Below are 25,582 nucleotides of genomic sequence, written 5' to 3'. Positions count from 1 at the left end.
GGATAATTAAGTAATAGGAGAGCATCATGGTTAGTGTCCATGCTGCAGGAGAGAGGTCATTCATCAACCAGGGCTATTAGGATAGCAGGCGAAAAGAGAGAGGGAGAAAAAAGGAATGGGTAGCAGGGCCGGGCTGGTGTGTTGGGTGCACACTTGGCTGCATCTTAAAATCTGGGGAGATTGTTCATTCGTAACCTCAGGGTTAAAGCCTATGGGAGCCTCAGGCAGGACTCGGTGCAGTCTCTTTACTTGAGGAAGCCTTCACTTCTCAATGGCTGTTTAGAGAGTCCTTTATAATCCATGTGGATGTGTTCTTATGGTAGAATAGGGAGGCAGAGTGGGCTAGTAGCTAGAGCAGAGGACTGAGAGTCCACACTCAGGTTCTAGTCTTGACTCAATCTCTTCCTGTAGCAAATGACTAATGGGCTGATTTTCGGAGGTCCTGACTTCTGTAGCAGTTGTGGTGCTCAGTACCTCTGAAGATTAGGCTATTAGCCATAAAGTTCCTCAGCTTTTTCTCCCTTTTAAAATAGGGATAATGTGGGCTGCCCACCTTTTGAGGTGATTTGAGATCCTGAGATGAGAGGTGCTAGGTGGATGAGTGTGAAGTACTAGTAACTACAGTAAATGGGACTCAGGTTCTACTGCAATAAGCAGCTTCACTAAGATTTCATCGGACAGCATCTGCTCACTCTTAGCTGGTTAAGTTTCCATTGGTAGAGTCCTGGGGTTTGTGATTGTCAAGTAGTGACATCCGTGAATGGACATTGAGGATGACTGTACAGTGGCACAGGAGAGCTTCCAGTCCAAAGGATTCCAAAACGCTTTGCAACCTGAGTTAGATCATGAGTAGGGGACGCCCCCACCAGTGGAGTTAAAGGTGGTTGGTTAATCTCCATTCTCATGAAGCCATTGACTAGTTTAAATGGCCAAGCAATGTAAAGTGCTAAGGAGAGAATGAATGAGAGGGACCATAGTAGGTGGAAGTGGGGAGAACTTAGATCCTGCACAATTCAGCTTTCATTTGAACTTTGTCAGGCCATAATCCAGGGGTGTGTGTGAAATCCCTTCTCCTGTGCTGTCAATGTGCATGGCATGTCTTCTGTGAATTTACCATAACCTCCTTTGAATCCCTTCCAAAAGTTCCACCTCTGCCACAATGCTGATGAGAAATAAGCCCATTAGCCATGGCTTGATTGTATGGCAGTGAAGATACTTGGCCCTGGCTTTATCTACTAATAACAAAATGGCAAACATATCTATGTGTATAAAAATTGTTCATATTTGTATCCCTCTCACCCCAATCTTGACTTGCAATCTTAGACTGTTCAGGACAGGACTGCATCTTTGTGTAGCTAATGTTAATACTGAAGTACTTTTAGAGGTCTCAGAGTTGTCCTTGGTCTTGACTGGGGGGGGTGGTGGTCTGACACTACTACGGTATAAATGTCAAAAATGAATGATGAACTGGCCATGTGAAAGGAGTGTCATTTGCATGTTGCAGGGAGATGGAGTGTATGCCAGAAACAGATGGTGTGAAATAACACAGCCCCCATCCTACTTTAGCTTGCATCCTCCTGTTAGTTGCTTTTCCTGCTCTACTGCCTTTCTGCCACTTTGGCATTGAAGTTACTCTCACATTGTTCACATGCCAAGTGGTGGACGGCTCAAATGACACTGCTTTACCCCTCCACCTATTTCCTGACCAATTTGCATCCATCGTGTCAGTGACAATCGCCTGTGTCCCTTCTCATTTAGTCCCATTGTGTGTGATCTCTGGGCACTGAATTCCAGTTCTATGGGCATGAAAAACTTTCCCAGCCTAGAGCGTCTTGGCCTTTTACTGAGTACAAGTCACCATGGATTGAAAGGGACATTAGCTTATAACAGCCCTTTGACCGCTGCAGTCTAACTTCTTCTGGCCAGTTGGTCATGTATGTATGTTTCGTTTTGTTTGTATTGTGGTATTCCCTAGATGCCCTAACCTGGATCGGGGGCCTCATTGTTGCTAGGTGCTGTGCAAACATACAATTAGACACGGTCCCCACCCTTCAGCCTTGCAGAGAATCAGTGGCCATGAAGAGTGAATTTTCCCCGTTTCTCAAGGTCCCTCCAGAATAGATCTGATCACATTGGCAGAAGCAGTGATGTTTGGAGAAGCCAGAGAACTTACATGAGCAGAGTTCACAATTCCAGCTGAGTACTGAGCTGCAAAGCTCAGGTGTGGAGTTCAATCTCCCTACCCCCAAGAGTTGGGTGTGAGCAGATCAGTGTTTTGACTTGTCACCTTCTGTGGGGTTCAGCTGTGAAATTTGTGTAGGTTTGGATTCTCAAACCTTGGCAGGAGTTTAGGATTGTCTGGATCTGAATTTCAGAATGCACTGATGATGAAGATTGATGATGATAATGTTTCACTACCTGAAATCCCCCTCAAAACTCACCACTTAAGTGTTTGTTCAGTACGTGGCAGAATCTCATTAGTGAGCCATGTTTTACTCATACAAGTGTATGGATGTATTTGTATAGAGAATTCCAATGTGTTGTATGTTCTGCTTCTGTATAACATGGAAAATTGAGAGCCTTCCTCTTCCCGCAAAGCCACCTCCATTCTTAAGAGAATTCTGGCCGCCAACGTCTCATTACTTACCACGTTACACAGTCATTTTTAATGTCACGTGGGTGCTCTACAGATATCCGAGTGTGCCATTATTTTTGCCTCTTCAGATGCTGCTGTAGATGAGGCACTGCGAGCAGAACCAGACCACCTTTGCTAATGAGGGGTCCCTGCCTGTAGCAATTCTTTGGAAGTCTTGAAGCAAAGCATTCTCAATTTGTACAACAATAAGCGGTGCACACGAGAGAGATGCATATGGGTAGATATTTGTCTCTCTCTTTGTGGGCATTTTTCTGCAAAACCCATAATTGGACACATTCCATAGATTTTTCTGAAGGGCAAAAAGGACGAGTGCTGTGAAAAGGTAACAGAGAAGTTTAGAGAGCGAAATTAGCTAGGAAATCAGTATGTGTGTTCTCCCAAATGTACTTGCAGCCTGTATCTCCAGTAGCTTCTATGCCAACATAAGGACTCAGTGAAGAATTAATAAGATGAAACAGGTCTCCAGCACTTCCCACTTGAGGATCTCAAGGCTCTTTACAGACTGTAGCGAGGGGGAGTGCTCCACTCCCTGACAGATGGGGGGAGAGCTGCGACTGCCCCCTGATGGGCAGAACCAGGATACCCATGGCCACTCCACCGGAAGTAGAGGGGTGGGGCAGGAACAGAAACTGGAACTATAAAAGGCCGGCCCTCTACCTCAGTTGGGGCAGAGCTGCCAGAGGAGGAGGATGTCTCTTCTCTGCTGCTAAGCCCAGACCTGACAGAGGCTGCTACAGTGCCAGAGACCCAGAAGGACTGCCGGAGCTGCCGGACACTGGGGACAGCGAGGAGCTGTTGGGGCTGCCGCTTGCAGTTTACCTATGAGACCGATGACAGTTTACCAGACAGTTTACGAGACAGTTTATGAGACAGTTTACGAGACCGATGACAACCCTGGAACCCAGGTACTCTGGATTGGGAGTGTAGTGTAGGACTGATTGCAAGTCGGCCAGCGTGTTGCAGTGGGATTTCCCCACTGACCCAGTGGCGGACCATTCCGCCACTGTTAGGGCCCTGGGCTGGGATGCATTGGAGCGGGAGGGCCTTCGTCCCCCTACCCCCTCAACATCAGGGGTGGCAGCCTCCCCACTTCGTGGTCAGGAGGCCTGCATTGGTCTAGCACCCACCTGAACTAGAAACTAGAGGGTATGCTGACTCTCCCACCAGAGAGCCAATCTCCCCACTGTTGCTCTGCCCAACAGCTGGCCAGAGCCCCTTACCTGAGCTGAGTGCTGCCCCGCCCTGATGGAGGGCCCCAGGTGAATAGACTCTATTGCTCTGCCTGAGTGACTGTAGGTCAGAGCCCCTACTGGATTACTGCCCCACCCTGATAGACTCGTTGCAGCTCTCCCAAATCTCTAGCCGGAGCCTTTAACTGTGTGTCACCCTGCCCTGAATGAGAGCTCCAGGCCTATAGACTTATCGCTGCTTGGCCTGACTGTAGGCCTGGGACACTAACTGTGAGCTAATTTCCCCTTGAACCGAAGCGCTCCAGAAGTGTCATAGAATCATAGAATATCGGGGTTGGAAGGGACCTCAGGAAGTCATCTAGTCCAACCCCCTGCTCAAAGCAGGACCAAACCCCAATTTTTGCCCCAGATCCCTAAAAGGCCCCCTCAAGGATTGAACTCACAACTTTGGGTTTAGCAGGCCAATGCTCAAACAACTGAGCTATCGCTCCCCCCTGTTGTAGCGAAGGGGGCATGGTCTCCCGCCCTGATGGATGGGAAGAGAGCTGCGACCACCTTACACAGGCATTGATGAATTTGGACCACTCTGCCACTGTTATGGCTCTGGGCTGGGACACATTGGTGTTATGACACAGGGAGGTAATTGTTACGCCTCTAAAAATTACGCAAGCTCCTCGTCCTGATTGTCCCCTTATGTCACTTTTAATGTGGGGCACTGAGTGAAGGGCAGATGGATTGAAGAACCCTCCCAACCATTGGACTATCTATACACAGATCTATCTAATGGAAAATAATTCTCCTACCGTCGATCTAACCCAGGTAATCTGTGTGTGGTGCGCTCGTTACACCTGTTTGTGGCAAAGTTCTGCGTATTTAAAGTGTTTTAGATTGGAGGTGATATGGCCATAAGTCACCAAAACAACTTTAACAGCTCCCAGTCTCATAATTTATTACCAGGTATAAATAATAGAATTGTAGGACTGGAAGGGAGCTTGAGAGGTCGCCTAGTGCAGTCCCCTGCACTCGTGGCAGGACTATGTATTATCTAGACCACCAATGTAAGCCCCATGTGCTCTGAATGCCTTGGACTCCTCCAGTGCTCATGCCAAGTAATGGAATAGTTTTGGAGAACCATGTGTTTCATCGTAAGCTCATGGAATGGATCTGCTGTGAGTCTTCTCAGTTGGTGAGGGGTGTCCTTGAAAACTTTTAGAGTGAGGTGGAGACAGCAAATGTGGTCCTCTTACCACCATGGGGGCTGTCTTTGGGAATGTCATATGTCTTGGATGATTTAGAAACAACAAATCCTGCACCTATGATTTTGTGTCTACACTACAATTAAAATCCTGTGGCTGGCCCATGCCAGCTGACTCGGGCTTGCGGAGCTCAGGCTAAGGGGCTGTTTAACTGCAGTGTAGACATTTGGGCTCAGGCTGGAGCCCTGGCTCTGGGACTCTTTGTGGGACCTGAGCCCGAATGTCTACACTGCAGTTAAACAGCCCCTTAGCCCGACCCCCTTAGCCCGAGTCAGCTGCTTGGGCCAGCTGCAGGATTTTAATTACAGTGTAGACATACCCTTTATGACCTTCAAGGCACGCTGCAAGGATCCACTTTCTAGCCGAGTTTTATTGAAAGCAGTGCAGAGAGGTTTTTTAATTTAATTTTATGTGGAGCTATGAGACGGGGAGGTTTCACAGTATTAATGTAATTAAAGGTGCTAACAGGCTCTCTATAGATCTGAATAAATTGCTTCCCAACCCGTTCTTCAGAGTGCCTGCAGTTCCTTTTTCAAGGGGGGGGAGTCAGTAATGATAAACAAAGATGTGTGTGTTTGAGAGCTTTGAAAGAATCACATGCCAGGGAAGAGGCTCTGTACATCAGCGCATGTTGGCTGTTGCCAGCTCTTATTCTGTCAGTGTTGCAGCCTGCCTGGCATGTCATTGAAGCAAGCAGGGAATGATCAGAGGCATTACTTTGAATGGGTGAAACTGAAATGTGACATTTCACATCAAATCTGTAGTTGTAAATACATTTGGAGTTTGCTCAGCTTTTTCAGTTTAACCCCTGGCAGCTGCACTTTGGAATCAGTGGAGGCTCCCCAGCTATGGAGACAGCCTGCATGCTGCTTTGAGAAGGAACTGGGGAGTCCTTCGCCAGTAGGAGCTGATCTGAGCAGTAGTGGCTCATTGCTGGGAGCATTCACGTCCTGGGGAGAGCATAGGTGATCAGTGTTTGGAATGGCACTTGAAACCTTCTACCTCTAGGTCACTGGTACTGCAGAAGTGCAACATAAGTCAGTAGCAACCAGAAATCTGTTAGAGTCTGATAGCTCTTTGTTGCTTTATGCACAGTGAGTTGTATTGGTTCTCAGACGAGTTCCTGGTGGGACAGGTGTCGCCATCAGTCACCGCCACAACTGGTGCTAAACTCTACTTGTTTTTTGTACAGAGAGGTCAAGGGTTGAATGGGCCATGGAGACTCAACTCTCTTCTCAACCCCTACAAGTAGGGTAGCAGGGCTGAGGCCTATGTGTGGGGTAGCCTGGGGGAAGGTACTGCCTGTTCCGTGTCTGTGCTGTGGATAGAGGGTGTCTGTCCATTAGGCATGTTTAAACGAGAGAATCTCTTTAAAAGAGAAAAGGAGCGGGGCTGGGAAAAGGAGGGCTGGGGGTAGAGACAGGAAAATAAACGTTGAAGGGGTTTGTTCTTTTCTGAAGTAACCATTAAGCATAGATGGCTGTATGGTCCAGTGGATTAGCTACTGGATTGGGAGCCAGGGGATCTGGGTTCTGTTCTGTTCTGGGATCCGCTACTAACCTGCTGTTTGACCTTGGGCAAGTCACTTCCCCTCTTTGTGCTTCTGTTTCCCTTCCTGCCTTGTCAATTTAAATTGTGAGCTCTCTCAAGCCAGGACCGTCTCTCATTTTATGTTTGTACAGCACCTAGCACACTGGGGTATCTTGGGTTGGACCCTCCGGGCACCACAGTGATACGAACAAGAACATCCTGACACAAATGAGAGGGAGTTGTTAACAAGCCTTGGTTAGTCTATGAGCAGAGATGATGGTTTAAATCTGGCCCAGTTTGCTAGCAACCAGAAAGTCTCTGATTTCCAGAGGTGCCTGTTGAAGTCAATAGGAGCTGCAGATGCTCAGAACTGCAAACCAGACCCTGCATTATCTGACTGCAGTTTGGAGAAGGATAGGAACTAGGGCTGACGAGCGATTAAAAAAAATTGTCATTAATCATGCGATTAATTGCACTGTTAAACAATAATAGAATACTGTTTATATAAATATTTTTGGATGTTTTCCGCTTTTTCAAATATATTGATTTCAGTTACAACACAGAATACAAAGTGTACAGTGCTCACCTTATATTTATTTTTTATTATAAATATTTGCACTGTAAAAATAAAGAAATAGTATTTTTCAGTTCACCTAATACAAGTACTGTAGTGCAGTCTCTTTATCATGAAAGTTGAACTTACAAATGTAGAATTATGTATAAAAAATAACTGCATTCAAAAATAAAACAATGTAAAACTTTAACGCCTGCAAGTCCACTTGGTCCTACTTCTTGTTCAGCCAATCTCGAAGACAAACAAGTTTGTTTATATTTGCAGGAGATAATGCTGCCCGCTTCTTGTTTAAAATGTCACCTGAAAGTGAGAATAGGTATTCACATGGCACTGTTGTAGCCAGCATCACAAGATATTTACGTGCCAGATGCTCTAAAGATTCATATGTCCCTTCATGCTTCAATCACCGTTCCAGAGGACATGCATTCATGCTGATGACAGATTCTGCTCGATAATGATCCAGAGCAGCAGACCGACGCATGATCATTTTCATCATCTGAGTCAGATCCCACCAGCATTTTTTGGTGGTTCGGGTTCTGTAGTTTCCGCATCGGAGTGTTGGTCTTTTAAGACTTCTGAAAGCATGCTCCACACCTCGTCCCTCTCAGATTTTGGAAGGCACTTCAGATTCTTATACCTTGGCTTGCATGCTGTAGCTATCTTTAGAAATCTCATATTGGTACCTTCTTTGCATTTTGTCAGATCAGCAGTGAAAGTGTTCTTAAAACGAACATGCTGAGTCATCATCTGAGAAAGCTATAACATGAAATATATGGCAGAATGCATGTAAAACACAGAGTGGGAGACATACAATTCTCCCCCAAGAAGTTCAGTCACAAATTTAATTAACACATTTTTTTTAACAAGCGTCATCAGCATGGAAGCATGTCCTCTGGAATGATGGCTGAAGCGTGAAGGGGCATACAAATGTTAAGCATATCTGGCACGTAAATACCTTGCAATGCCAGCTACAAAAGTGCCATGGGAACCCCTGTTCTCACTTGCAGGTGACATTGTAAATAAGAAGCAGGCAGCATTAACTCTTGTAAATGTAAACAAGCTTTTTTGTCTGAGAGATTGGCTGAATAAGAAGTAGGACTGAGTGGACCTCTAGGCTCTGAAGTTACATTGTTTTGTTTTTTGAGTGCAGTTATGTAACAAAAAACAATCTACATTTGTAAGTTGCACTTTCATGATAAAGAGATGAATTGAAAAATACTATTTATTTATCATTTTTACAGTGCAAATATTTGTAATAAAAATAATATAAAGTGAGCACTGGACTCTTTGTCTTCTGTGTTGTAATTGAAATCAATATTTTTGGAAATGTAGAAAAACATCCAAAATATTTAATAAATGTCAGTTGGTATTCTATTGTTTAACAGTGCGATTAAAACTGTGATTAATCGCGATAAATGTTTTTAATTGTGATTAATTTTTTTGAGTTAATCGCGCGAGTTAACTGTGATTAATTGACAGCCCTGATAGGAACAGATTTTGGTTTGTCCCATTCTCAAAAGTCAGGTATCCCCATGGAACAACCTGCTGCTGGAAGATTCCTGTGCTCCACAGAGGCACTTGCTGGTCCTTTCCCAAGTCAAAATTGACGGTATCCTAAGGGACTTTTGTTGTTTTTATTTTATTAGTTTGACATGGTCAGACAGGTGGTCATATCACTTTATAGAGGACACTAGGTAGAGTCAAAGATGCCCAGGACCTGGAATATTTATATAATCTTATCTGTTGCTGAAGCCAGAGAGGGCAGTTCTGGGGTTTTGTTCCCCCACCAGCTATGTCCACCACTATTTTGTGATGGGGGGAGGTTATCTGATGGGATCTCTGCTGTCTCAAGCCCTCAGCACTACCCCAACTTGAAGCAGCAGAACTGGGATCCCAGCCCTGTTGGGATCATCATGTTGCTGATTGATTGATTGGGAGCTGGAACTGTGTCATCCTGCCACCAGCACAGATGGAAACTCCTGCCTTGTTTGTGAATTTTTGAGTGTGTCATTGTTCCTCCCTTTAGTATCCCTTTCCTGTTGCTCCTTGGGCACCCAACAGTGAAGAGGTGAAGCCTGAGGGCTTGAGCAGCTCAGGAGGGACTGTGTGGACAGACGGAGGATTCAGGCACAGTCCTGAAGAGTTAATATTGTGGAGCTGAGGTTATAATTATTTCTGTCCATGAATTATTAATAAAGAAAAACTGTGTTCATTTCATTGCAAATTCCAATTAGAGTTGAAATGAATAACTTGAGGACATGCCACTAGAATGTAAATCACAGGAGTTCCAGCTGCAAGCTGGAAATGCATTTTGCTGGATTCTTTATTATTCTGGGAAAACATTACTTACAGTAAAAAGAAAAGGAGTACTTCTGGCACCTTAGAAACTAACACATTTATTTGATGCATCCAATGAAGTGAGCTGTAGCTCACGAAAGCTTATGCTCAAATAAATTTGTTAGTCTCTAAGGTGCCACAAGTCCTCCTTTTCTTTTTGCAGATACAGAGTAACGCGGCTGCTACTCTGAAACCATTACTTACAGTGAACTTAACATGCATTACCAGGGAAGCTGAAGGCCGGTCTGGTTTCATGAAGGTCAAACCTTCTTTCTCAGTGCAATTGCAGGGGCCAGATCTCTTCTCTGCACATACCTTGTCCAGCATCACTTTGACATCATCCCAGAGGTGGGAGTTCATGCTCCTGAGGACTTGGAATTTGCGTTTCATAAGCAGGAGGATGGAGCTATATATTACACCTTCCCAAACCTTCCCCTTCTCTCTTTCTCATCATCCTCCCCTTGCCTGACTTGCTTTCCTAAAATGGCCTTGTAGCCCCCCCGTCATGAGCACAGGAATGAGCTCCCACTAAAGCGTCATTCGCTCTTTCTCTATCAGGAAAAATAACTACCAGGATGGTCCCAGCTGTTTCCTCGCCTGGAGAGCAAGGAATTGAGTACGAGATCCCAACCCTCTTCAGCATGACACAAAACGCAACCACTGCAGCTGGCCCAAGGCGAAGTTTTTTGTGCTGGAAAAAGATTGTTTCTTTGCCTTACACTCCAATAAAAGGATGCAGCAATTCTCAGCCCTACCTGCTCAGGACAAGGCTCTACAAGGCCCTCCCACAGCCTGCCCCCCAGATTCCTAGTCTGTCAGCTTTTCTTCTTTCTTGTCTCTGTTGCTGCCTCTCTTACCAACAGAAGTTGGTCCAATACAAGATATGACCTTACCCACCTTGTCTCTCTAATGGCCTGGGACCAACACAGCTACAACTACACTGCACACAGGTTTTCTTCTGGAAAGAAAAGTCAAGAAGAGCTTCTCCCTCCTCCTCGTTGTACCAAGACTCACCTGTTGAGATAGAAGGGCTTTTATTGGCAAAACATATGGTCTCCTGCTGAGATGATCTGATGTCCCTTGAGCTATTCGTGTTCCATTGCACTAGGTTACCCATGTTGACTGCATCCTGGGTAAAATCACTGCATCAGGTGATAGTGGATAATATGTAACCGTATTAAGTGAATTATTTTTCTTAATTATGAGATGTAAATAAACGAGCAAATAAAATAGGTAGCACAAGTTGTTACTCGCTATCTATAAGTAGCATAGACTGCAACTAGGCAGTACAGAATAACCTTTCTTGCCACTTCCTCTGAAGGACTGGCTGCCATTGGAGACAGCATACTGGTCTAGCTAGAGCCCACTGGTCTTGGTTCTGTGTAGCAATTCCATGTTCCTGTTCGTTCCATCTGGCTGCAGCAATTAGACTGTAGTCTCTGCCCCAAAGAGGAGTGGATCTTACTGTAAACTAGCACAGTCCCAAGCACAGTGGTACCCCTTGGTGCCATGGTAACGCAAGTAATTGGTGTATTCTCTCATGCTATCAAATGTCTGGACTCACCAAAAATTTAATCATATTTTTCTGGGTCCTGGAAACCACCTGAACCTATTTAACTCTTCACTGCCATCTAACAGGGGAGTGCTCCAAGAGAAGGCTGCAGCGGTGGCAACTAGCCAGTAGGCTGAAGGCAGCATGTAATTGACATGAAACTGCGGCTGTTTATTACAGAGATGCAGCCTGTGGAAACTTCAGGTCCCAGCATACTAAGCGTCTATACTGCTTTGGCCATCCTCAGTACAGATGATAGAGCAAAATTCCCACAGTGCCCCCTCTACCTTCTACAACGCCAGCACTCCATCACCATTCTAATCAAACCTCAGCCCTTGGAAGGGAAATTTCCTTGGATGGGGACTGGCACCCGTGTCAGGTTAAAACTCTTTTAGGATTTAAAAAAGAAGAAAAAAATTTCATCCGTGCCAGCCACAGTCCAGTCCTCTGACACTGCACCAGATGCAGCGCTGGATCACGGAGGGGTAGAGTAGCAACAGCAACAAGGCTGAACACCACCATTCCAGTGCAACACTGTAATTAGCATGTGCACAGCCATGTTAAAGGGAAAATGCAGGAGGGTGATTATTTACCGCAAATATGCCTTTCAGCCATCCCCACTGAACATCAGCGAGGTGCTTTTACTCTTTCATTCCCTCGTCAGTGTTTGTCTTTCTAAAGCTGCCCTCTTTGCAGTTGCCTCCCAGCAGCAGGAGTGTCAGATTGGTTTAGCTGCAGCGATGGGGAGAATTGCGTGTGCAGGGCCGTCACATTTCTCTCCCCTGCTTACTTCTGATTCGATTTTGTGTGTTAGTGTGGTGTTGGATGTTAATCTTGTGCAGTGAATTGATGTGTCTGAAGTCTGGTTTGCAGTTCAGTCAACATCAATGCTATTCCTCCAATAGAGGAGGCATTAGAAAGTAACATTGTGCTGGTTTGGGGCAATATGTTGTGTTTTCATTCCAATGCCATGTATAATGTGCCATAAGTTAGCTCCCTTGGTTGAAATAAAGTGTTACATAAAATCATAGGAGTGCAGGACTGGAAGGGACCTCGAGAGATCTCCTAGTCCAGTCCCCTGCACTCATGATGTAACCTGTTAGAAAACTTTCCGTGGAAGTATTGTAAACTGAGTACTATGTAGGTGAAGCAGAGTAGCAGAAAAATGACCTTTAGCATCAGCAGAACTAAATAATTAACATCTTACCATCTGCATCTATGGATCCCGATTCTGCTTTCATTTACCTCTGTGTAAATCTGAGGTAAATCCACTGACTTCAATGGAGTCTGAGTTCCAAAGCTGGTCTGTGCTCTGTATGTACAATAGGAAGCATTTTTTGTAATGGAAAAAACCCTAAACACAGCCCCAGAAATGGTCCCACCTGGTGAAGATGAAAGTGCTGCACTTGTATTCCCTCTCTTATTCTGCATTGTGTCTGGGAACTGCGCTGTTCTATACCTTCTGTTTGCTAGTTTGTCGGCTCGGTCACCTCTCACCACAAACAGTGACCAGACTTAATTCCTTACGTCCCAGTTCCTTTGCTGCATGCTGTCTGTTACTTACATAACTGGCTGCTCCGTTTATTGTCCAGAGTTGTGCTGCAATACTGAGTCTGGGAAATACAGCTACAAGAATGAACTTTGTTGTGTTTTGCTGTGGAATTGATCTCTCATGGTCTGGTTAGACTCTCCATTTTCAGGTGTTTCTATTTGTTAAATATTGTATTTCAAAATAGTAAAAATTAGCTTTGACCTCCTCTGACAACTGAATTGACCCTGGAATTTACATTTCCCATTCTATGTATATGAAATACAAGTGCCGTGATAATGCCAGATGCCCTGGCATGGTAAATATGTGGGTTTTTATTGGTATGCTCTCTTGTGAAGGTGTAACTCAGCAACGAGGAACAGCTCGGTGCGATGGGAAGGAAGCAATAAACTCTCACGGACTCCTGGAGTCTTGTACCCTTGCAAACAAATGGGACAGTGTGGCTGAAGTAGCAAAGCTGGTGGCCCCATGCAGTGCCCAATATGAGAGGCCATATTTCTCCAAGGGAAAGGAGGGCTTTAAAAATGTCCATAAATAGATTTCTCTGCGTTTTGAGTTGTCTATTGGGGTCCATAAACATCAAGCAGCCATCCCGATAAACAAGGCTGTTGGTCCTAAATCATTTTTATGTGTGTCTGTGCCTGGGTGTTATGGAGCAGGTGCCCTATGGTACTGGGGCGGAAAAAAATCAAGAAATGCTTTGTAACGACATTGCCGAGCTGCCTTATCATTTAACTTGGGGGCTAGGGAGGAAGGACTGCAAAAGCTTTCCCCCACCCCACCTCCTGAAAAGGAACCAATTCCTCCCTACCATAAGCACACATCCCCCCTTTGGCCTTAGGACTCACACTCACAAATTACTGCTCAGGCCCCCAAGAGTCACAATTGGCTCAAAAATCATGATTTTTTAAAATAATAAATGCTGGGTGCTTTACATTTTGTCTTCTGGATTTTGAGCTCTTAGGATTCTTGCTTCCTAGCTTTTCCCCTCAAATGAGGACTAGAAGCTTGCTTGGTTTTAAGTCATAGAATCAGAGAATCATAGAATATCAGGGTTGGAAGGGACCTCAGGAGGTCATCTAGTCCAACCCCCTGCTCAAAGCAGGACCAATCCCCAATTAAATCATCCCAGCCAGGGCTTTGTCAAGCCTGACTTAAAAACTTCTAAGGAAGGAGATTCTACCACCTCCCTAGGTAACGCATTCCAGTGTTTCACCACCCTCCTAGTGAAAAAGTTTTTCCTAATATCCAACCTAAACCTCCCCCACTGCAACTTGAGACCATTACTCCTTGTCCTGTCCTCTTCTACCACTGAGAATAGTCTAGAACCATCCTCTCTGGAACCACCTCTCAGGTAGTTGAAAGTAGCTATCAAATCCCCCCTCATTCTTCTCTTCTGCAGACTAAACAATCCTATTCCCTCAGCCTCTCCTCATAAGTCATGTGTTCCAGACCCCTAATCATTTTTGTTGCCCTTCGCTGGACTCTTTCCAATTTATCCACATCCTTCTTGTAGTGTGGGGCCCAAAACTGGACACAGTACTCCAGATGAGACCTCACCAATGTCGAATAGAGGGGGACAATCACGTCCCTCGATCTGCTTGCTATGCCCCTACTTATACATCCCAAAATGCCATTGGCCTTCTTGGCAACAGGGGCACACTGCTGACTCATATCCAGCTTCTTGTCCACTGTCACCCCTAGGTCCTTTTCCGCAGAACTGCTGCCTAGCCATTCGGTCCCTAGTCTGTAGCTGTGCATTGGGTTCTTCCGTCCTAAGTGCAGGACCCTGCACTTATCCTTATTGAACCTCATCAGATTTCTTTTGGCCCAATCCTCCAATTTGTCTAGGTCCCTCTGTATCCTGAGATCCTCATAGTTGAGATTTTTTCCTAATCACATGTCTTTAGGATCTGATGTTCCTTCATGGAAAGCACCAAATGTTGAGAGACTTGCAATACAATCATGGGAGTTGGCAACACTGGGAAGGTGGCAAGATTGTCGTTCAAGAGACGCCTCAAATTTACTGGACTCACTTTACAATAAAAAGTAGGGAGGTGGCATGGGGAGAAGAGGATCTCTCGCTTTCTCTTCTGAGGACCTTGATAAGGACCAGGGCTAAAGGCTTTCCTCAGTAAATGAAAGCGAAGATTCTCCTTGACATTTTTATTTCGTTTGGCTGGGCTGGGCTGGGCTGGGCTGGGCAGGGCAGGGCCCAGAGGCTGGCTCTGTGGTGTTCAGGGAGATTCTGTGGAAGGATTGGAAACCTTTTGGATCACTTAATTGACCTGTAACAGTGCTGGGAAGGCGGAAGGGGTGGTGTTGCGTAGTGAATATGGGGCTCTGCTCTGTGTTTTACTGATTTAAAGCACTTTGCTGATTGGTGCCAGTAGGAATTTCTCCAATAAATGAAACTGAAGCCAATGGGGGGTGGCGCCTGTGGGCGAGAGCAGCAGGGGAGCGTCCCCCCCCACACCTAGAAGCCGGACCTGCTGGCCGCTTCTGGGGTGCAGCGTGGTGCCAGGACAGGCAGGCAGCCAGCCTTAGCCCCGCTGCACTGCTGACCACTGCCCACCCTTCAGCTTGTTCAACAAACGAGGCAGGGATCCTACGGAATACAGTCTCATTCACTACACAGCCTTGACTTGTTCCTAGAGCAGCTCTGTCTTGTGCACTGAATGAGGCACCGGTCTTGTGGACAACATAGGACGTGATCATGTAATTAAAGGTTCTCATAAAGTGCATACACAAGGGGTCATTCTGTAACTTCTGAGTGCTTGACTTTACAGCTTGAATTCTTCCCATAGTTCTTTGCATGTAATTATATAGAGTGCCACAGTCCTGCCTGGTACTTTAGACACGCGGACAGACAAGGCCCAGGCCAAGGCTTTCAGGTGTGACTCGTGAATCTGGCTGCCTCCATTGAGACACCTTAGGGCTGATGTTTAGAAAGTGCCAAGCTACCAGTCCACTGAGAATCAGGCCCCTTTAAAGTGTCTCAAGTTGGGCATTCAAAATCACTACCCCAGGTCGCTTCCATGAGGGGCTGACAACCTGCGGCTCAGTTCTCCAGAGCAAGGCACCTATAAACCCAGTCCGGGCACCCAAAGCCTTTGATCTGTGACCTTCCTTGGGTGAAGATCGTTCCATATGATTCTGTTTTGGTTGCTGTTTACTTGAACTAGTTACGTTAAATCCACCAAAGCAGTGTGGGCCATGTGTGCTGTAGCAGAGAGATGAGTCTTTCTCTGCATGTGCCCCAGCAGCAGTTGAGAGGCTTCCTAGATTTAACTGTCTGGGGAACAGTGCCAAGTGATCTCAATGGACAGTGTTAGACAGGAGCTTGCTTCCCTTAAGGATCTGGCAGAGGCTGACTTTAATGTCTCAACTGCTGGGCTAGGCCCATCACTCTTGCTGGGGGAGTGTGGTAAGGTTGGCTGCCTTCTGGGAACACCTTTGTTTCTGTGCAAATGGAATATGTGTTAAATAATTGTGATGGAGAGCCAGGTGCTTAGAACACTGCACAGAAATTCAGAGCTCTTCTGCTAACTCACCGGGGTTCCCAGACCAAATGGCTCCTATCACCTCCAACTCGGGTGACTAAAAGGGTTAAGAGTTTTTAAGGTAGAAGGAACTAGGTAGAAACACAGGAGGTCCTGCAGGGAAAAACTTTGGGAACAACTTAACTCAGGAAGCTTGGGCTGAGGTTTATATTTGGAAGGATCTACATTTGGATGTTCTCCAGTGTGTATGTCTGTGTTGGGAGCAGGGTGGGGATGCCACCTGCTTATACTAGTGTATGTGCCCCTGAGAGGTGGAAGTGGGTATCTTTTGGAAACCTAACACACAGTATAAAAATTCTCAGGCAAATGCTCTTTATTCTTTGCATGAAAACACCCCACTCCCCCTGTCCCTCCCTTTCTGACAGTGGCTTGTGTGTTCTCTGCCTCGCACAGGACATCCTCCCTGCGATGGAACACTGGCACCAAGGAGCGCATGCTGATCAAGGTGACGGACCGCGAGCCGAGCTTCCTCATGCACCAGGGCAATGGCTACACCACTGACAACCAGCAGGGGACCCGCTCACGGAGGCCGTCGGGGGGCCAGCAGTCCCCCAATCTGCAGACATTTGCCCCTGACACTGACAACTCCGTCTTCTTCCCTGAGAGGAAGCAGTCTCCCTTCTTGAAAAGGGCTGACCACGTGGGCAGCTGCTCCCCGCTGCTCGGTCGGGGGGATTCATTCTGCTCCCCGCTCCAGTCCCAGCACCGGAAGCACTCGAGTGAGTCCCAGCCATCTTCTCCTCGCTACGCCTATGAGCCCCCTTTGTACGAGGAACCCCCCATGGAGTACCAGGCCCCCATCTATGACGAACCGCCCGTGGACATGCAGTATGAAGCCAGCGGGAACTACAAGGCGGGCTCCCCACAGAAATCGCCCATCCGCAAACCCCACCCATTCTTGCAGTCGCCCAAGCAGGGCCCCAACTCCCCCTACCAGCAGCTGGTGCTGACCAAACAGAAATGCCCTGAGAGGTTCATGAGCCTGGAGTACAGCCCTGCAGGCAAGGAATATGTAAGGCAGCTGGTTTACGTGGAGCAGTCCGGTTCCAGCCCCAAGCTGAAAACGGGCCTGCGACACAAATACTCCCCCAACCCCGTAGGTGGCTCATACTCGCTGCAGCACAGCCCCTGCCTGGTGAGGGACCAGCGCCTGGAGATCAAGTCTGGGGACTACAGCAGCATGGAAGGGGCTGACTTCCGACACAGCCAGCCCGTGAGCCAGGCCTCCCAGGGGGAAGACTCCATGTCATGGTCCAGCCAGCAGGACACCATGTCTTCTACAGGGTACTCACCTAGCACCAGGAAAAGGAAAAGCAGGAAGCCCTCCCTGTCCCATGACCCCAACACCTCCTCGACGGATGGCTCGGGGGATCGGGAGGCACTCAGCGAGCAGCTGATGGCAGAGGAGAGGCCCATGCCCGGCGCTTACAGGCCCCAGATGAACCGCACAGAGAGCAAATCCATTGAGGCCGAGGCAGCGCGGGGCTTCCCAGAGCCCTTCCTGGCCCAGGCCCGGCTGGCATGGGAGGCGCAGCAGGCTCATTACCACATGAAGCAGCGGAGCAGCTGGGATTCCCAGAAGGACGGCTCAGGCTATGAGAGTGATGGCGCCTTGCCTTTACCTATGCCTGGCCCTGTGGTGCGGGCCTTCAGCGAGGATGAGGCCCTGGCGCAGCAGGAGAGCAAGCACTGGAAGAGGAATACCTTTGAGAAGCTGGGGTTCCCTCAGATCCTGCTGGAGAAGAGTGTGTCTGTGCAGACCAACCTGGCTTCTCCAGAGCCCTACCTGCATCCATCTCAGGTAATACGTACAGCAGGGCAGGGTTTGGCTGTCTGATCTAAGGTGCCCATCACTGTGGGGTCTGGGCATCACACTGCTTCCTGGCGTACCACACACTCTATAAGGTGTAAGTGTTACCTGACACTCATTTACTCACCGTGCAGCACTTCCCGTGGTGTTATAGCCACATGGTATCCGTCAGGGTTTGCACCTGATTCAGATCTAACACAGCCTTTGCTAGGCCTGTCAGCGCAAACGAGCCGTGGCAAAGCACAGTGCTGCATGGATACCCTGTGAAAGACACGTGACTCTGGCAAAAGTCAGCCCAGAGAGGTTTCATTCCTGACCTGGGGTCAAGCCTCGTGGATCCTTAGGAGTCAATGCAGGGATGTTCCTCAGAGTATCCTTTCCCAGGGTTTGATCACAGTTCATGTAACAGCCAGAGCCCACTCGGGACTCCAGCAGGGCACCCCCACATGACCACATGCAAAAGTAGCTGCTGCCGTGCGAATGACTGGCCTAGACACTGGCTCTACAAGATGCTCGGCTCTGCTTTATATACTGCTAATAAAGGCCTCTGGTTTTGTGAGCCATTTCTCCTTCCCTGTAAAATACTCAGCCCTGCTGTCACTCTGCAGCAGGATTAACTGAAGGGAGTGAGCGGCTGTCAGACTCCAGCTGCTCCACTCAGCTCACATTGACTTTCTTAAGTATAACCCTGTGCCTGAGATGTATGGGCATGCCCTGGCGCTCCTGCCATGCAGGGGGCCGGTGTGCCAATGAAAAGGGCCCGGTGAACTTCGCAGTCATTGATTCTCCCCACCTGTGTCCGGTATGATGAGGATTATTTTTGCATTGAGTGTAAAGGGAAGCCAGCAGTACAGTTTGCTGTCAGATCACGACAAGGAAGGCAGGAATGGGGAATGCACTTGGCTCTTCAGGCAGAAGCTGCATGCATGGTGAAGACTGTTTACATGGGAATAACGAGTGCTGTCTGCCTCTTAGGGGCTGCTAGCAAGGAGACTGCAGCATGGGCCTTAACAGCTTCCTTGGGATTTCCAAAGACTTCTCCCTAGTCTTCTCTAAGGATGGAGGGAAGCCACTCTGCACAGAGATCTCCATCGCTAGGAAGGCAAAGCCTAAGGCTTTTAATTGACCAAGGGGCTGATTCTGCTCCCACTGAAACCAGTGGAAAAGTCGCCATTGACCTCACTGGGTGCAGGATCTAGCACTAAATGACTACTCCTGAGACTCTCTGGATCACAGTCAGAGCCAGACTACCCCATTTCACTGTGCTAGTGAGCCAGACACAAGGATCTTCATGGCAAACTTTCTATAAAGAGTAAAAGGAAACCATAAAGCATTTAGGAAAGGAAATCCTGATTCAGAACACATCCAGCACTGTTCCCTGTAACACACTTGAGAACCTAGTATGACAGGTGCTAAGGAAGTGCAAAGTAGCATTATCCTTAGAAATAGGATAGATTTATAGCATTATCCTTAGAAATAGGAAGATTTATATCTGCCTTCTCCCCCACCTGGTTGCACCCCCCAATCTGTTACTGTGAGGGCTGGGTTGGATCCTTGGCGGTTCCTGAATGTTCAGGGAGCTGCTGTGGTCAGAGCGCTACTTCCAGCTGCACGTGGCGAGAAGGTTGCACCTGTCTTTTCACATGTAGGACCTGGCTACAGTGATCCATGCCATTGGCACCTCCAGATTAGACTCTGACTGTGACCTCAGCGGCATTTGCACCTGCAGACCTTTTGGAAATTTATATTGTTAAATGGAGCCTCAAATTGACAACACATCCCAGTGGGGCTGAATGGTTTTTGCTGGCCAGTGGGTACTGGTGCCCAGGGAGAATCAAAGGGATTGGTCTTTGACATACTGTATGCAGTTCTAAACAGGCTGGGCCTGGCTACCTGAGACATCTCTCTACCCAGCAGGTATCATGGCAGCTTTGACCTCTTGGGTTGCTAATAGCCCCCTAGTTTGAAAAAGGAGGGACTGGTGGCAGGGCACATTCCTCAACTCACTGTCCCGCCTGGCTCAGCAAAGCCCTTGTAGGATTTGCCACACTTGATCAGACCTGAGGTCCATGTAGTCCAGTGTCCTGTCTGTGACAGTGGTCACGACTAAGTGCTTCAGAGGACGGTACAAGAAACCCTGCAGTAAGTAGATGTGGGGTAGCCTGCCCACCCATGTTAGGTCTTTCTTTTAATCCCTAATAGTCAGAGATTGGCTTAAATTCCAAAGCAGGAAGTTTAATATCCCTTCCAAAAACTGTGTTGGTATTAGCTATAACTCTGGATAATCTAGCTATGCGTATATATATCCAATCCCTTTTTGAATCTTGCTAAGTTTTTGGGCACAATGACATCATGTGGCGTTGAGTTCCACAGTCTAATTATGCATGTGGAAAAATATTTCCTTTTTGTTGGTTTTGAATGTGCCATCTTCTGAATTTCACTGAATGTCCCCTTGTTATTGTGTTATGAGATATGGAGATGTGGTGGTGTGTTTTTTGAACAGACTCCAAGGTTCATGTGTGCGGGAGTGGAGCTTGGGGAGTTTACCCTGGCTGACTGGGATTTTGTGGGTGGGGGTCAGTCTGAACAGGCTGCTAGAGTGGGTTGCTAAAGTGGTTATTGTGTCCTGTGAAAATCTATCCAAGGAAATAGAGCTTTGAGAGAATGAGTAGCACCTGAGAACTCTGGGTTCAGTTCCCAGCTCAGCCACAGACTCCCTGTGTGACCTTGGGCAAGTCATGTATCCTCCTTGGCCTTCCGTTCCCATCTGTAAGACTGGCACAGTACTTCCCACACTGCCTGTGTAAACTGTAAGCTCTTTGGGACACGGGCGTTCTCTCACTGTGTGTCTGTGCAATGCCCAGCCCATAGCAGGCCCAGACCTAGGCTGGGGTCTCTAGGTGTGGCTCTTATACAAACACTCATGGCAGAATAATGGGGATGCATTTAAAAGAATCCCTCCAGAATTATCTGGTCCTTGGGGAAAAATTTGAAAATCAACCCAAGTTCTCATCTTGTAGGGAAAAAGCTGCTGGAAAATGTGGACTTAATTGTAGCCAGTGTGTATTTTCTGGCTCTTTTTAGAACAAAAAGATTTCTGCCTGAGCATTTTCCATAGTTCTGAAAACCCTTTCTTTTGCTGATGCTGATCTTTGGAGCTGGAAGCAGGACTGCTGTGTGTCGCCTTTGTGCCTGCACACTGGTTTGTTGTAGGGTTGCTGAGAGTGCTGGGCTCCTGCAACTGATTTGTCTGTAAAGAAAGAAGAACATTAAAGCTTTTTCTTCTGAGAGAAGAAAAACTCTGTTTTGAATAAATGCATAAGGCTTGCAAAGAGACTGAAGAGAAATGATGAGTCATGTCTTTGAGCCCACCACCACTCCTGACAGCATCTCTTTGCAGGTCACTTCTACAAGGAAGAAAAATTGTGGTCGTCTGCTCTTTTTATTGCTTCTTGATCCATGATGAAGGGCCTAAAAGGTGTGTTCAAGAGCTGCTATTTTCTGCTTGTTTGTTTAGACTAGAAATGGGGCACCAGCTTCCTAAAAGAGCTCAGCACTCATGGGGTGCCATAGGGGCCCCTAAATACTGTACTTAGCTAGGTTTTCAAAAGAGTTCTGCTTTCATTTAGATCCTTGAATGAGATGGGTAGGATTTCAGCCAACTCCAGTGTTCTCAGAGGGAGCAGGTAGGCGCTGAACACTTCTGAAAATCTGGCCCTTAAGTCTTCTCTACCTTGTCTTTCCTGGAGGATTTCATAGATGGCTAGAGAACCAATAGGGTGATCTCAATGCCCCCGAAGTGAAACATGAGCCATTGGGGCTTTTAGGGAACTAAGGCCCAGTTAGGAGCTCAAATATCTTTGAGGCTTTGGGCCTAAGGCTTCAGATAGGATCCTTTGTGGGACAGGCACCAAGTATAGTCAGGCTCTTTCAAATATTCTTAGGGTTTTGTCTGAGTTAAACTCCATATTAAAATTAAATATTTTTGTTTAAAGATTCAACACCCTGCCCCTTCAATTAAGAGCTGAGAAAGCTCCCACTTCTAGCTCTCTAGTCCTCCAAGGAGACCTCCTGTAAAACCAGAAGGACTAGATTTAATATTCCCAGCATATATATTAGTAAGATAAAAACACTACTGAAAAGGGACTTTGTTTTGTTTTTCCAAACTCTCTTTCAGTCCTCCTTAAGCATCCTGAAGATGCAGAAAAGGGCACACACTCATCTCTTCCTTTGCAGGCCACCTTCCAGCCCAAGGACCCATAGGTGTCAGTAGGTCTAGTGCCCAAGGTGACACCATGGCTAGCCAAAGAGAAAAAATAGTCCCGGCTACAGTAGAGTTACAGTTGTCAGCATAAGGATATCTTCAGATAATTGTTCCAAAATAAAATACAGTATTTCCATGAAGGCTACAGAATGGGGGGTGAAATATTTTTCTGATCGCATGTCTAGCACCAATGAACAGAAAATTGTACTGGTCCTCATAGTAGCTATACTGGTCCTGTCAGTGTTTCTAGCTCTTCCAAGATGTGAGATAAAGAACTTTAAAGGAGAGTCATATCTGTGATTCCCATCTTGTTCTATTTTCCAAAGGGTTTATCCTTCAGATACCTGGATTGTGTCTCCAAGTATGTGAAATATTTGTTTGTGTCTTAGTGGTTTGAGATATTGACCTTTAAAAACTGTCACTGGTTCTTCAATTTGGCAATCATTATACGTTTTCATGGGGTCCATATAACTAGATAGTGTGGCTGCTGGTCCGGGACTGAGGGGTAAGACCAGGGCCAATATAATTTTCATTCCCTGGAGCTACTGTGTTTCTGCAGTAAAATTAGATAACTCTCTAATCTATTGATCCAAGTGAATGCACTATAAGGTGGGTAGAAAGCTGGCTAGATTGTCGGGCTCAACGGGTAGTGATCAATGGCTCCATGTCTAGTTGGCAGCCGGTATCAAGTGGAGTGCCCCAAGGGTCGATCCTGGGGCCGGTTTTGTTCAATATCTTCATAAATGATCTGGAGGATGGTGTGGATTGCACTCTCAGCAAATTTGCGGATGATACTAAACTGGGAGGAGTGGTAGATAGGCTGGAGGGGAGGGATAGGATACAGAAGGACCTAGACAAATTGGAGGATTGGGCCAAAAGAAATCTGATGAGGTTCAATAAGGATAAGTGCAGGGTCCTGCACTTAGGATGGAAGAATCCAATGCACCGCTACAGACTAGGGACCGAATGGCTAGGCAGCAGTTCTGCGGAAAAGGACCTAGGGGTGACGGTGGACGAGAAGCTGGATATGAGTCAGCAGTGTGCCCTTGTTGCCAAGAAGGCCAATGGCATTTTGGGATGTATAAGTAGGGGCATAGCGAGCAGATCGAGGGACGTGATCGTTCCCCTCTATTCGACATTGGTGAGGCCTCATCTGGAGTACTGTGTCCAGTTTTGGGCCCCACACTTCGAGAAGGATGTGGATAAATTGGAGAGAGTCCAGCGAAGGGCAACAAAAATGATTAGGGGTCTGGAACACATGAGTTATGAGGAGAGGCTGAGGGAGCTGGGTTTGTTTAGCCTGCAGAAGAGAAGAATGAGGGGGGATTTGATAGCTGCTTTCAACTACCTGAAAGGGGGTTCCAAAGAGGATGGCTCTAGACTGTTCTCAATGGTAGCAGATGACAGAACGAGGAGTAATGGTCTCAAGTTGCAGTGGGGGAGGTTTAGGTTGGATATTAGGAAAAACTTTTTCACTAAGAGGGTGGTGAAACACTGGAATGCGTTACCTAGGGAGGTGGTAGAATCTCCTTCCTTAGAGGTTTTTAAGGTCAGGCTTGACAAAGCCCTGGCTGGGATGATTTAACTGGGAATTGGTCCTGCTTTGAGCAGGGGGTTGGACTAGATGACCTTCTGGGGTCCCTTCCAACCCTGATATTCTATGATTCTATGATTCTAAGTACTCCTTTTCTATTTATGAAAAAAGGATTTGAAAACAACAAACAGTCTATATACATGTATCTTACCCTAGCCTACCCTTCCTGCCTAAACAGTTCCTCCGCAGCAACCTCCCTGGGGAGGGATTAGTCATTTTTATCCAGGTAGGACTTTTATCTGTTCCAGGGCTGTTTACCCTACTTGTCAAAAAAAAACAACAACAAAAAACAGTTCTGTAACTTGGCAGGAGTCTGGTGGTATAATAGCATTGTCTCTTGACAACCCTTGAGGGTTTACTGTGAAGTGTGGCTTATCTTGAGCCATTCTTTCTGCTTGTTTTCCTTACAGCTTGCTTTTAAACTAAACCACCACATTTGTACAGTAAACATCCAAATGACCTCACCTACATCATTCATCTGTTCTTACAGAGCAGCACTGTAGAAGTATGGCGTACCTTGGAGAGCCAGAGAGCTGCTGTCAGTGAGTCTAGTCACAGAAAGCCACAAAAGTCATGGCCTGACACTGGTATGCCTTGGCCATGATATTACAGCAGCACAATTCATTATCATCACATACTATTGTTGCAATGAAAACACTGCAAGGGCTGGATGTGTCTGTGGTTATTTTGTGGCCCATGGTGTTCTAGAATCTTCTTCCCCTTTCCCTCCCATCCCAACCCCTGTCAGGCTGCTAGGAGGGGTAGAGGAGGGGCCTGGTGGCTCTAAACCATTTCTCCAGTGTTCCCGTGCTACTTTACCTGTGTCTGGAAACACCTGTGTGATCAGCACTCTGCTTATTGTACCGGGGCCAGGCAGAATACAAAGAATTCTGGTCAGACTTGTGGACTTCTTGGGGACCATATGTGTTTCTTTGAGCTCCATTGTCAAGACCCTAAATGGAAAACCCAAGCAGCCCTCAATTCTCCTCTGTTGGCTGAGGTGGAGAGAGGCCTCCAGTCCAAAAAGTTTATGCTTGCATTATTTTCAGAACTGGCGTATCTGGAACTTCCTATGCTTAACCGGCAAGGCAGCCTCGACCCGTGTTCGCTGTAAGCTCTGCGGCGTGGATAAAGCTAACCTAGAATGCAAAGGCCCAAGCAATGAGATGTTTTCCGTGCTTGTGGAGAGATGAAAGTGGCTAAGTGATAAGGACATTGCTGGTGTATTGAGCAACTTGCTGTCCACTTGATTTAGTTAAGCAATAAGGATAAACTTGCTGCTTGTTTAAAAACCCCATTCTTTTTGTACAGTATATATTAGGGGGACAGAAATATCAATACATAAAAGAAGAGGAGATTGATTAGTTCTGGGTCCCAGTGGGGGAATTGAGCCTGCTGGTGTGGAGCATATGTAATCACATTTTCATCATCACATTCAGAAACTCATGCAAAGATGGGGGCAGGAGGCACATTGGTCCCAGCAGGCATGGAGAGAGGAGGAGAGGGGTATATGCTACCAAAACTGCCTCAAAATCCTCCAGCTCCAGCATCGCTGACAACCTGTCCCTCAGCTCCATATGGTGCCTTTGCCAATGTGGTAATTAGATTGTACGGTGCCCTTGTTATTCCGCACATAAATAGCTGCCTCCTTACAGTGCTTAGCTTCCCCTTGACAATGCTACCGTAGCGGGGCATCTGGCGTGTGAT

The 25,582-nt window shown here is 46.8% G+C and overlaps 1 protein-coding gene across 3 annotated transcripts in view; it reads left to right on the top strand.

Annotated features, from left to right (window-relative positions):
• The window catches only part of ARHGAP39 (Rho GTPase activating protein 39), a 421,649-nt gene that overhangs the window by 223,038 nt on the left and 173,029 nt on the right, over positions 1-25,582 (top strand). For all 3 annotated transcript variants that reach the window (XM_073329927.2, XM_073329928.2, XM_073329926.2), the window contains one exon: positions 16,601-18,008. In XM_073329927.2, the coding sequence (XP_073186028.1) occupies positions 16,601-18,008 (1,408 nt within the window). The remainder of the gene's footprint in view (positions 1-16,600; positions 18,009-25,582) is intronic.

Source organism: Lepidochelys kempii, chromosome 2, assembly GCF_965140285.1.
Source record: "Lepidochelys kempii isolate rLepKem1 chromosome 2, rLepKem1.hap1, whole genome shotgun sequence".
Taxonomy (NCBI): domain Eukaryota; kingdom Metazoa; phylum Chordata; order Testudines; family Cheloniidae; genus Lepidochelys; species Lepidochelys kempii.
This window is presented reverse-complemented; position numbering and strand designations above follow the sequence as displayed.